We start from the raw sequence: 13,078 nt of genomic DNA on the forward strand, positions 1-13,078 counted from the left end.
TTATTATTTTTAATTTTTAAAATTTATTTATTTTTTTATATTCATGAACACCACATTAGAAATTATATTTCTTTAAAAATTAAGTCCAAATATCCATCTAAAAAATAGATTTATTAATAAGCCCGCATTTCTACATATACGAGCTTGGCCGCGTAAAAACCGGATCCACTTTAAAAAGCAACTCCACATAATTTAACGAGTCAAGTAAATTTGTCAACAGTGTAAAAATAGAAGGCAAGCCATCAAGGGAGAAGAGAACGTCAAATTTATACTAAACAGTGATTTAAAACTCGCTACCCAAATCAAGAGATATCCATTGATGATACATATACTAAACAGTGATTTAAAACTCGCCAATCTAACTTAGAACCGCCCTAGTCCGATGAAGAGGCAAATGATTCTGATCGGTAAAACCCAATAATTTCCCAATTCACCCAAATTTTTTATAATATTAATAATTCCAATAAAAATAGCCATGTCCAACTCAGAATCACAAGGGTGGGACAGACATGACCATGGGCTCAAGGCACTAGTGTTAGTTAAGAGACCTAGCCTAATTTTTAACACAGTTGGAGGTCAAGGTGACAGCACCACCAATGACTCCGCTACCGGTCTAGGTTTCCATTCCAACCGATGCTAACCCCTTTTCAAAACTACTGACAGTTCAAAAAATTGCTAACCCATAACTAACAATTAACGTTCAAAAAATTAAAAGGAAATGACGATGGTTCAAAAGCTGCTTATGCAAGTGGAACAACTTAAAGATTCGCACGATTTATTTCTGTTACGTTGGTATCCGTCGGCCAAAAAGAAGACACAAACTTAAAGGCATAAGCACCTAATGATGTCTTAAGTAGAGGTCCTCATAGGGATACAAGTAATATATAAAACATATAACACAAACAAAATCTCGAAGCACCTGGATAAAACATAAGAGACAAGGTTGAGCCCATTTTTGGCCACTCTTTTGACAGACAACAGGCATAAAAAGATGGAAACTTAACCTACTCAGGCCATCCTATTTCATTATTACAACTCTAAAAGCTTCAAATATGATTACAAACACAGGAGGTGAGAAGTCACCATGAGAGTCCAGAAACCAGTGGAAGTGAAAAACTCACCATATGGATGATTCGTTCATTAAGAAGCGAACAATGATCCGTTTTATGAGAATTGCAGCATGTGCCTCCCCGAAGACCTGGTCCCTATATCCAGCAGCAAAGTTTGAAACCTCGGTAGCCTTAAGAGCTCTGAACACAGTCAAGGCCTCATGACTAGCAGTTGAAACCAATGGATGCTAGATCTGATATCTTGGCTGATCCTTTAAGCAATTCGCTTGTCTCCAATAACTTTACAAAAGAGATGTATTTTTTTGAGGTGGGGGCAGGGGGGTAAGGATCTCACAAAGAGTAATCATGCTATTTGGGCAAGGTATGGGTTGAAGTGAGGAAATTGTTTCCTTATATGTTCTGGGATCAATTTCTGTACAATCTCTGGAGGAGCCGCTTTCAGTTCTGCACATGAAAATAAAATTAAAATGAGAGAATATTTGTTTCTTTTCTTTTTTGACAAATTTTGTTTCTTTTCTTAAAAACTAGAAAGTATAACTCTATTATGTCAGTGAAGACAATTATCATTAAAGACAGCAAGATTATCAGATATCACTACCTTCTGGTTTAAAGTTGAAAAGGGGAGGTAAAGCATGACCATTTGGCAAGGTCGTATGGGGGTCACGAAGTTCATCAAAAAAGGGGTGGACACAAGTCTCGAGCTGCATCATACAAAATTACATACTATATTAATCCTCTCATGCATGGTAGCACTCTCTTAACAAAGATACTAAGTTAATTTTGGATATTCTAGCAATATGAAATGTTATTGGTTTAGAGTTTAGACCAAGGAGGGAGACAAAAACAGAAATGACCATAAATGCTCACATCTCCATAGCCTATAAACCATACTGTAACCATTAGAAAACAAAAATACAGATGAAAATACATTACCTAATTATTTAATAAGGGATTGTATACTATGAGACCATTTACCTTTGTAACAAGGAAGTCACAAATACGTCTAGCCATCCAATTTCAAATTGGGTAGCTCAAGTGTGTCACCAAATCCGAGAAATATGTTTTTTAATTTTGAACCTAGCTAACAACACACTCACAACCACCCGATTTTAAATCCAACGAATAAGAGTGATTGTGACCTCCCTATACCAAAAGTAAATGATCTCTTTGTATACTTTCCCATTTAGATTATTAATTTAAACAAATTAGCACCTCAACTAAACCAAAGGTTACGCTACTTGTCCAAATTTTAGCCTTAGTTTCCAATTGATTACAACTAAAATTCATCGTAAGATCTGGAATTTTCATTGAGATCAACTGCCAAATATGGTCAAAACCAAAATTCTCAAGTCACATTTGTAAAGCAAGGGGGTATGAACAATCCTTACAGCTGATGGTCGCAAGTTAGGAGAATACTGAAGAAGTCTTGATACTAAATCTATTGCCTCGGCAGGCACCCGCTTGTGAAAGATCTGAAGAAGTTAAGCAAAGAAAATAATTTAGCCATGGGAAATCTTTAACATAATCTAAATTGCAAAGAAAATCATTTAGCCATGGGAAGTTCTTTAACATAATCTAAATTACTATGGCTTACCATAGCCATTATAGGCATCACAGTCCAAATAAAATCATGACAAAGAGGGAAAGTGAGATCCACCATAGGCAAATGGTACAGTGAGGACCAATGGACTATGGCATTGGCAATATGCATATTATATAATTCTTTCTTTTGACAGTTTGCCATTTTACAATGCCAAAAGCAACCATATGAAAAAGAAGCAACCATGACCCAACATAAGCAAGAGGAGAACAGAAGTGCAGACCTTATGCCATGGCCGCGCCTTCATTTGTGGGAACTTGAATTCTGTATAGTTCGGATTCATGCACTTAACTTCCTCTCTAGTGGGAGTCCCGAGGATCTGAACCCACCATAAACAAGTGAAGTAAAGTTAATTATGAAATTTTAATAATAAATGTTTTAAAAGTTCCAAAAAAAAAAATCCCACCAAGCTCCACAAAAGAAGAGAAAGAAAAAGTTTACCTTGACAATTTCACTAAGCTGTTCAACAGCACTTTCACCGGGGAATAGAGGCTGCAGAGGAACAAAGGGCATGGTTGAAATCAGAATGACAGAAATTGGCATGAAAAATTCAGCTTCTAAAATATATGATACAAAACAGTTCAGAAGTAACAAATGAAGAAAGCTAAAGTGCCTCACACTTTAGCTTGCACAAGAGAGAGAGAGAGAGAGAGAGAGAGAGAGAGAGAGAGAGGGATTGGGTAAGGGTGAAAGGAGAGTCATACTTGACCAAGAAGCAATTCAGCTAGAACACAGCCAGCAGACCACATATCAATTGAGAATGTGTAGTCAGTAGCGCCAAAGATGAGCTCAGGAGCTCGATAATACCTAGAACAAATATAGGATATATTTGGTTCTCCCTTGACCTGCCAAAACAGACAAACAGATCTTCAAATAGATGTTCAAGCCAGGCCATGGTAAGTGACACAAGTGAAAGTAAACTTTCCAACCTAACTAAAAGTTACGGGGTCAGAGGTTTTAAACCCTGATCTCAAAACAACAACTTTGGATCAAACAAAAATAAAATACATAAGTATATAATCACTTTGAATTTTAGAAAATAAATACTTCACTAACCAGAGCTTTTGCACTTCCAAAGTCACATAATTTCAGTTGATGGGTGTGAGGATTAACCTGTTTGAGATATCAAAATGAGATTTGTGGTCACTCAAATTCCAGAAAATCAGAAACTATATAATAGGGAACCAAAGGCCAGAACAAGTACCAGAAGATTCTGTGGTTTTATATCTCTATGGCAGACACCAATAGCCCCATGAATGTAAGCAAGAGATCTACAAATCTGAGAAGGAGAAAACCATATCAAAAGAAAGCTCAAGTAATCAAGGAACTTCAATGAAATAAAAGATCAATGGACAAGTTAATCTGTGATCCAAAAAAATCCCATAGGGGAAACCCAATAAAATCTTTCTCTCAAATTGTTACCTGGTAAGTGTAAAGTTTCACATAGAGCAAAGGAATCCTCTGGTTCATTCTAGAATAATACTTCTCAATCCTGTAAACAGTCTCAGGAACATACTCCATAACCAAATTGAGGAAAAGCTCGTCTTTTTCAGTTGTAGAGAAGAAGCAATGCTTCAATGAAACAACATTCGGGTGGTCAAGCATGCGCATTATTTGAAGCTCCCTATTCTTATACCTCCTATCTTGTAACACCTTCTTAATGGCTACTGTCTCATTAGTTTCCAAACACTTAGCCTGAAAATCAATTCAAAAATACCATCAAAAAAGAAAATTGCTAAAATCAATTTATGCATAAAAGATAAGGTCCCAAGTTGGACTTCTAATAAAATTACACGTATAATTAGGGAGGGCATGAACAATTACAAAAAGCTTTGGAAATGTTCAGTTCTGGAACAAAAAAAGGATTGAGCTCAAATATTCCACCTGGAACACAACACCAAAGGATCCAGTTCCGACTGGTCGCTCTGCAACAAAGCTTACAGTCTGCAATTTAACCAAACAACAACATAAATGATATTCTAATACTTGCATAGTTATGCAAAGCTTGCTTCCTTGTTTTAAACAAAATCATATCATGCACAATTATTCATTAAACCTTTATTTTGTAGTATTGTTCCATAAACCTATGGACTTTCTAAAATTTTCAGTGAGTTTTTTATCCATTTATAACCAAAAAATATGAAACACAAAAAAAATATACAGGGAGCTAACCTTCTTGGGTTGTCCATTCCATGCACAAGAAGTGACTATTATCTGCCCTGTGTCTCTATTATCACCACCACCCACACCTGCTTCTTTTACCTAAACCATATCACCATTGATGGATCAGAAACCAAGCAAAGATAAATATGAAGAGCACCAAGCATTGAAAACATGAGACCAACTGACCCATCAATCTAGCAGCAAAAGAAAAAACCTATATCAAGGAAAGAAAGGGGAGGCCATCACACAGTACAACTTAATGGTGCATACAAGTCTAAAACAGAGAGAAAGCGAGCAAAAAAGAGAGGCCCATTACAGAAAATAATTTGATAATGCAATAGAGCAATCAAAACAGAAAGAGAAAGAGAGATTTATCAAACAACTTGATAATGATAAAGAGCAAAAAGATTATCAGAAACAAAGGTATAAAATCGAGAGAGAGAGAGAGACCCATTACATAATTGATGCAAAACGATAAATTAAAAACCCAACCTTTTCATCATGTTTGCTTCTGTGATCTACGTCCATGGCCTCCATGATTCAACAGATCTCCTCTGGTCCAATAAACCAACAAAGGAAAACGTAATTTTCAAGAACCCAAAACCTTAATATTCGAGATCCAGCTTCTACCAACTCCACAATCACCAAAAGAAGACCTAATATTTAACGGTGCTAGACTTCAAAAACCTGATACCACCGAAACTTGAGACTAGATCCTTGACTGAAAGATGAGAACTTGTATTTTTACCGATAACAAAAGAAGATCCCGGGCTCCAAATCCCTAAATTTCCATTAAAAACCAACTTCTAGACTTCTATAAATCTTATCTTCAATGAATAAAAACCCCAAACAAAGCAAGAAACCCTAGCTCCAGTGAGGCCCAGAGAAGATCCTAAACTTTCCATTGTTGAAAAGGGTGAGAAAAGGAGAAGGAAAGGCTCCTGCGGTTTAAAGGGGAGCGATTCATCACAGAAACCAATGTGTATGCGGAGGAAATGCAAAAGGAGAAAATGGGTGAAGGTTGAAGTGAGAGAAAGTCACTTTTGGCTGGCTTTTTTGGCCGCTCTCCTCCCTATTCTGATCTACCGTTTCCTAGAGAGAGAAAGAGAGCGTTCACTCCGATAGGAGCTCAGGGTAGAGAGAGAAAGAGAGATAAAGATGAGTGTACAGGAAATTAGAAGAAAGGGAAGATGTATGGGCGCCTGGTAATAGGGTTTTAGAGAGAGAGAAAAAGGGTGAGAGAGAGAGAGAGAGAGAGAGGGGGAGATTTGCAGATGAATGAAGAGATTAGGAGAGAGAGAAGGATAATTTATGGTGTTGGTCCGGAAGGTGTAGAAGCAGCAGATGAGAGAGAGCAGGAGGGGGGTTAGACCTCAGAAAAGGTTTACAGGGACATCACAAAAACCAAAGCAATGTAAGAACGAGTGGGCAAAAGGATGAAGAGGTGAGATGGTTTCCTACCATTTGGTAGTGAGAGAAAGTTGCTTTTTAGTTCTCTTGCCTCGTTTCTCTCTCCTCACATCCCCTCCTCATTTTAGAGAGAGAGAGAAAGAGAGAGGAGGTATAAAGATGTGTGGGGCTTATGGGCAGGAGAGCTTTCAAAAGAAATGGTGGGGAAACGCTCTCCTCTCTCTCCCTGCGTTGGAACCTCTGGCTCGGCATATTGCCTCTCTCCTCTCTCTCTCTCCTCTCTCCTTTCTCTCTCTCTCATCCCACCAATTTCTCTCTCTCTCATCCCACCAATTTCAATTTACTAATGTTGGTACGGTTCCTTTGACCGAATGGATTTCACTTCTCCACTTCCATTATTTTAACTGGACATAAAATCCACTTCTCTTTTATTTAAAAGACCATTAAGCCCAAGTATTCTATTAATCGAAAAGGTTATTTGTTCCCGCCGGACCATATCTTTGACTCACACCTCAACTAAAAAACCTATCCAAGAGTAATTTTTGGAACTTAACCTTAGCGTGCCCTGTTTTCTTGAGGGTCGGCTAGCCTCGGCTCAGCCGATTCCAAGCAAAGAAAGCCAGGGCGGGCCGAGCTAAATAAAATTAAAAAAATAAAATATAAATATAAAAAAATGAGGACAAGGTAGGGACGATATAGACGGCCATGTCTTAGCCTGGTCCAGGATGCTTACGCCCTAGTTTTGAAAGTTGGGCTGGCTCAGGCTCCTAGCCCATTACTACCCTTATCTAAAATTTAGAAACTAATCTTAAAAAAGAATAATAATAATAATTATACTCAAATTCACTCCATATGTGCCTGAGAAGAACTACATCTGAGTATAAATCATCTAAAAAAAGTAGTCATCAGGAATTTTTTTTTTCAGTACGTCATTACGGCCCCTTGCCAACGTTATCGCTCGGCCTCAAAAACCCAATTCACTTCAAAAAACCTCATATTTGACGTTTAATACTCATCTTTTATTTTTGAGAAAATATATGATAAGACCATTTATATTTTATATAAGGATGTCACAACCACTTATGGCCCGTTAAATCCAGAAAAATAAGATTAAAAAAAAAAAATTCCCCAAAACAACTCTTTTTCTGAGGGAGCAAGGATGCAGTTTACTCCTGCAGGAAAATATTACACGTGCTTTTCTCCTATTTAAATGAGGTTTTGTTTAGTGCAATGGGGCCTTTTGGGTTTGTTATTTTTTATTTTTGTGAGAAACAATTTTAGATGCATCCATCGGTAAATAATAGACTGAGCGATGAGTTTACTCGGTGTCTATTACTGTTGCAGTAGTATTTTTATTGGCCTGAGGGAAAAAGATGGGATCGTATGAGAAAAAAGTGGGATTTTTGCAGTAAGTTCTGCATATAAGTTGTTGTTTTGTGATAGACAAATATGATATGATATTGAAGCTTCCAAAATTTGGAAATAGCCAATGCCTTTAAAGATGAGAGCCTTTTGTGGTTATTCAAATTGTTGACAGTGGATATTTTAAGGAAACGAGAAAATATTTTAATAAATGTTTGTATCTTATTTAAGAAGGATGAAGAAAATATAGATCATTCATTGTTTAATTATGAGTATACCAAGGCTATCTGGGATTAATATTTACAGGGGGAATGGAACATAGCAATATGTTTAATAACCGGTTAGCAAGCAGATATGGTGAGAATGGTAGAATTCTTATGGAAGGTAGTGAAGTTAATGGTGGTTTGGGAAGTATGGAAATAATGAAAGACTGAAAACTGTAATAGAAGTACAAGAACAAGTGAGGTGTTTGGTCGCTGAATAGTTGTCTATAAAAGGAGAATGACATGGTGTTTCTCGTGTGGACTTAATGTATAATCTACAAATTATTATTGCAGAGAGATCTTTGAAAGAAATAAAGATTGGGATTTGGAAAGTGCACGAGGAGGGTTTGATTAAGCTAAATTTTGATGGGAGTTTTTCAGGTAATCTTAGACCAGCAGGTATAAGAGGTCTGATTCGTGATCATGATGGACGGATAGTGTTAACGTTTTATGGACTAGCAAGGGTGATCACATCAAATGAAACAGAGCTTAGAGTTGTGTTACAGAGGTTGAAATTAGTTAAAAGTTTGTCTAAACCAGTGGTGATAGAATGTGATTTAATGAATGTTATTAAGTGGATTATAAAGGAATGGTCGTATCCTTGGGTGTTTCATGAACAAGTGCCAGAAATCATGGACTGTTGTGGAAGTTTGAATGCTAGTTTTGTGCATGTCTTTAAAGAATGCAATATGGAGGCTAATGCGTTAGCAAAAGCTGGTGTTAATGCTGCCGAGTTAGTTGTTGTTTGAGGGTTTTTAGTTTGGGCAAGCTTTCTATGATTCCCTTACAGCATAAAACTTATATATTTTTTCTTATCCAACCATTCATTCTGAATGGAGGGCTAAATTTGACCCAATCACAATGTCACTTCTCTACACTATTTTATTTTTAATTTTTTTTATATAAACTATTTTGACACCAAAATTTAGATGTTCCATCCTCTATTAAACTCGCACTAGCTAAAAAATAAAAAAAAAATATTTCCAATAAAATAAAATGACGAAAATATCCCTGAAAGCTTCAAAGGGTGTTTTGATCATTATCTTTTATTGAAAATTTATTTTTTAATATTTTTATAGGTGCGCCCCAATGAGAATATGATGCGTACCAAATTTCATATTCATACAATTTGTAAAAAAAAGACTAAAAATAAAATACTTTGAAACCGCGGATCTAAGATCAAATGATGAGTGGCTCTCTTGATCAAAATTGAATGGCTGCATGGTAAGGGAAGCATAAATCTTCTATGTTGTGGGGGAAGAATAGAAACCTTTCGCTTTTAGTTTTTTCTGTTTCATATTCTATTTCTTTGTTTCACTCTCCGTAATTATTTAGTGCTTGTTCTGTAATACCTGTTTGATTAAATGAAATGTCCCTAATTCTCGAACAAAAAAAAACCATTTTAGATGGAATTTAATGGAATAAAAGGACATTAAGATTAGGGCTATCATTGTGGATCTATAAAGTGGGGTTGGTAAAAGATCTAACAAATGCTTTATTTGGAGTTCACTTGGTCTAAAGTGAGAGAGAAGTAGTTTTCAATGGAGCATTCCCATATGATTAGAGACGTAGATTCATCATTTCAAATCAAAAGCTACGGAAAAGAAGCAGTAATAATGATGTTTATTCATAAATAAGGGTTGCTCTCCCTAATAGAAGCAATAACTTATTATCGCAAAAGAAAGGTTTCCTCTTTTGAGAGAGATGTAATTGTTCTTTTTATCATTAGTAATTGCCTCTCTCTCTCTTCGTGTCTCTCTCTAACTGTTAAATGTAATACAAAGGCGTTTTTCTTTTTTCTCTCTTGTAGTTATTGAGTCTCTCCGTATTTCCTCATTATTAATGTTGTACTCTAGCAACTTAGGCTAAATTTATAAAAAATTGGGATATAAAGAGAGGTTTTTTTTTTTTTTTTGTACGCGGATATCATAATCATGGAGTCTATCTGATTTTAAATCGAGTGGTTGTAAGTATGTTATTGACTAGACTTAAAGCTCAAAAATAAATTCTCGAACTTTATAATGCAACCCAAGTTATCGAATTTGACAACTAATACTTGATAGTAGGAGTTTTAAAACTGCTGATCCATGTCAAAATTGTCTGATCCAGATTGAAAATCAATAGTACAAGTCTACCACGTTCTATATACCGAGAACAAAATAGGCTAATAGTGTAAGGGAATCCGCCGATCAACCCCACCAAATATATTTTATTATTTTATAAATTTTAATTTAATTTATTTTTTATTTTTATTAGTCAATTCACTTGGGCATATTGCTGATCTAGACTATCGATCCAAACCAATTTTCTAGATGAGGCGATACATGAGTGATTGTGACCTTATTACAATAAAGATAAATATTATCATAATAAACAATCTAAAAAATACTAAATATTAACTATATTAGGGTGTGGTATCCATACGGTTGCAACCTTAAACAATCCAATTAAGGTATACTTTCAAATTTGATCATAACATATAATTTTAATGTAAAATATTATTAGGATTATCTCAAATCTATTTTATATCTAATTATAAAATTTTAAACTTCAAAAATTGTTAAAATCAAATAGAACTATAAATATATAATTTTTTTGAAAATGGACGGTCTAGATATTGTGTTGTAAGATGCACTATTTCTAAGACTGAAAATCATTTTTTCTTTGATAATCATGCATTTCTATGACGAGATGCTCAATTAAATGGTTTTTTTAACATTAAAACAACCTTTTTCAATGGATTTTTTAGGTTCATCCGTAATTCTAAATTTTAAGGTTCCATTATATTATTAAAAAAAAAATATTTTCTCTCAAAAAAAAAAGGTTCCACTATAGTAGCACTTGTTTACTACGCTAATTAATGCTTTCATCACTAATTACTCTCTCTCTCTCTCTAAATGTAGTGCGGTCTCTCTCTCTTCCAGTGCACCTCACGTGCCGACGTCAAGTGCAAGTTTTCAAAGAACATTGGTATTACACTTACAAATCTGACAATTCAGTAAGACTTTTCAGGACCTTTTGACTAAAATACCCTTATTTCGAAATGTCTCAATTTTTTGCGAGGGAAAATGATTATGAGCTCTCCTAAAAAAAACTCATTTGAATCCCATTGTATCCGCGCTATTTTTCGAGTATATGAAGAAATCACCTCGTCGAATAAGGAGAAAGAGTTGATTTAATTTAAAGGGAAAAGTTTATATAGAGCCGAGGTTCTAAACAATAAAAGTAAAATGCACCTTCAAATAGCATCGAGAGATGTGTTTCAATACTTTAAAATATATTTCGATCTTTAATTATAAAATGTAAAGCTTAAAAAATAATATAGATCGAGCATATATATGAAAACTTGAAAATCTTGAAAATTGACGGTTCAAGAATACGTTACAAGATACACTATTTTCAAACTTGAAATCCATTTTTTTTTAATATTCGTAGATCTTGAGATCTAGATGATGAATTTGAAGATATTTGAGCATCAAAACAACTACTTCTAATGAAATTTTTTAGGTGGGCTCTAATTTTGATTGTTTAGAGCGTCAGCTCTATATCGATTTTCTCCATTAAATAATCCATTCTGAACTGATTTTCCAAAATTCGAATTTATTTTTGCATGGGCTTGGAAACCGCTCAAACAAACTTGATGGAAGGGAGGTTTGTGGAAAATTTCAATAATTAAGAATTAGTAATCAAATATGCCAGGTCAAAACGATATTAACAAATATTCAATGCATATCCCAAAACAGCGTTAAGATTTAGATAGAATTTGACCATCTTTCTTTCTCTTTCTCTCGCTCCGTTTGGCAAAGGGAAATCTCCATGCGGGAATGAGATTTCCCATGTCGAGACAATTTTCAGATTTGATTTATGCGAAATATCTCTCCAATAATTATTACGAATTATTTTAACGTTTGATGCTAAAGCAGCTTCCAGCTTAACTACTATTTCGAAACTCACATTGAAAAGGCGGGTTGTTCACTACAAATTTGTGTCGGACAATTGGATCGACGATTTAGATTTAATATGGATAAGTCCAAATCGATGATTCAAAAAAAAGGTTAAAAATAAATAAATATAATAACAACCTAGGGGTTATAATGTGGAAGAATCAGACCCAGATGCATACCATCCAAGAAGCATTTCGGTCTTGATCGGCTCCCATCTGAAACCATGATCTAGATTGGAAATCGCATAGTTTGTGTCTACAATTTCTCGAGAATCTCCCTCGTTAAATAGAGATTTCTAGTAACCCAAACCACCACTGAAATAAGCTCCCATATTGCTGCATTTCTCATAATAATTGTATAATCGTGCTTAAGGGTGCAACAATCTTATCCTGGGCTAGCCGGGCTGGCCCAAAAACAAACAAATAAAAAATAAAAGAAAACACTAGGAAAAAAAAGAAGGTATACGAAAGAAGGGTACGGTTGGCATACGGATGCATTCGTAGCTATAGGGGTAAGGTGCACCTTCAAATTTTATCATGGTATATAATTTTGATGTAAAATGTTTTTAGAATTATCTCAAAATCTATTTTTATATCTAATTATAAAATTTTAAATTTCAAAAAAATCAAGTAGATCATAAACATATGAAAATCTTGAAAATTGACGGTGTAGATAATATGTTGTAAAATGCACTATTTTTTAGACTTAAAATCTTTTTATTTTTCATGGTCATACATCTCGATGTCGAGATGATCAATCAAAGGGTTTTTCAACATTAAAACTACATTTTCCGATGGATTTTGAGGTGCATTCGTAGAAGGATTCGTGTGATGTAACCAGAGTATATAGTTTTTTTTTTTGTCTTTTTCAATTCTTTTTTTTTCTTCAGTGTCTAGATCACTCACAAATAGCCCTTTTACAATATAATAATTAAAAAAAAAAAAAACAGGGAATACAATAGGATCTTAAGAACTTGAGGCCATTCAAACCATGTTTTTCATTAACATAAGAAAAAATACAACCTATGCTTGGAAATAAAATATATAATAAATAAATATGAAAATAATAAAAGAAGGTATCAAAGATAACCTCAACGGATTTTTTACACCCCACACCGAGTCACCACCTTCCAATGACATGGGATCTAATGGTCAACTTTCAATCTCAACCGGGAAAGTAAGTTTGGACATGCCACATCAATGGAACATAAACCCTTTATTGAAAAAATTGAAAACCTCTAGGTGAATCCCCTTAGCAACCTAGTTT

At 34.8% G+C, this 13,078-nt stretch overlaps 2 protein-coding genes across 2 annotated transcripts; one reads left to right on the plus strand and one right to left on the minus strand.

The window, feature by feature from the left end:
- Positions 1-822: 822 nt before the first annotated feature.
- Positions 823-6,474, minus strand: LOC18435330 (shaggy-related protein kinase epsilon). Its single transcript, XM_006845376.4, has 12 exons — positions 5,326-6,474; positions 4,843-4,932; positions 4,555-4,614; positions 4,093-4,365; positions 3,875-3,949; positions 3,727-3,783; positions 3,375-3,515; positions 3,112-3,162; positions 2,894-2,989; positions 2,459-2,542; positions 1,669-1,771; positions 823-1,514 (listed from the first exon to the last, which is right to left on the minus strand). The coding sequence occupies exons 1-12, from the start codon at positions 5,368-5,370 to the stop codon at positions 1,414-1,416; spliced, it is 1,176 nt and encodes a 391-aa protein (XP_006845439.1). The 5' UTR covers positions 5,371-6,474; the 3' UTR covers positions 823-1,413.
- A 1,442-nt stretch (positions 6,475-7,916) lies between these two features.
- LOC105420750 (uncharacterized) lies at positions 7,917-8,617 on the plus strand. Its single transcript, XM_011625609.1, has 2 exons — positions 7,917-8,016; positions 8,163-8,617. The coding sequence occupies exons 1-2, from the start codon at positions 7,917-7,919 to the stop codon at positions 8,615-8,617; spliced, it is 555 nt and encodes a 184-aa protein (XP_011623911.1).
- The last annotated feature ends 4,461 nt before the right edge of the window (positions 8,618-13,078 follow it).

The sequence above is a fragment of the Amborella trichopoda genome, chromosome 12, assembly GCF_054954075.1.
Source record: "Amborella trichopoda isolate Santa Cruz 75 chromosome 12, AtrichopodaSantaCruz75HAP2 v2.0, whole genome shotgun sequence".
Classification (NCBI taxonomy): Eukaryota; Viridiplantae; Streptophyta; class Magnoliopsida; order Amborellales; family Amborellaceae; genus Amborella; species Amborella trichopoda.

What these genes read in the sequence shown, in the direction of transcription:
- LOC18435330 (XM_006845376.4), bottom strand. Translation starts at nt 5,370, where the DNA reads ATGGAGGCCATGGACGTAGATCACAGAAGCAAACATGATGAAAAG. An exon ending in GAAGCAAACATGATGAAAAG is followed by an intron (nt 4,933 to 5,325) that starts GTTGGGTTTTTA and finishes GATATGGTTTAG; the next exon opens with GTAAAAGAAGCAGGTGTGGG. An exon ending in AGGCGCGGCCATGGCATAAG is followed by an intron (nt 2,543 to 2,893) that starts GTCTGCACTTCT and finishes TAACTTCTTCAG; the next exon opens with ATCTTTCACAAGCGGGTGCC.
- LOC105420750 (XM_011625609.1), top strand. Translation starts at nt 7,917, where the DNA reads ATGGAACATAGCAATATGTTTAATAACCGGTTAGCAAGCAGATATGGT. An exon ending in AGTTAATGGTGGTTTGGGAA is followed by an intron (nt 8,017 to 8,162) that starts GTATGGAAATAA and finishes TTATTATTGCAG; the next exon opens with AGAGATCTTTGAAAGAAATA.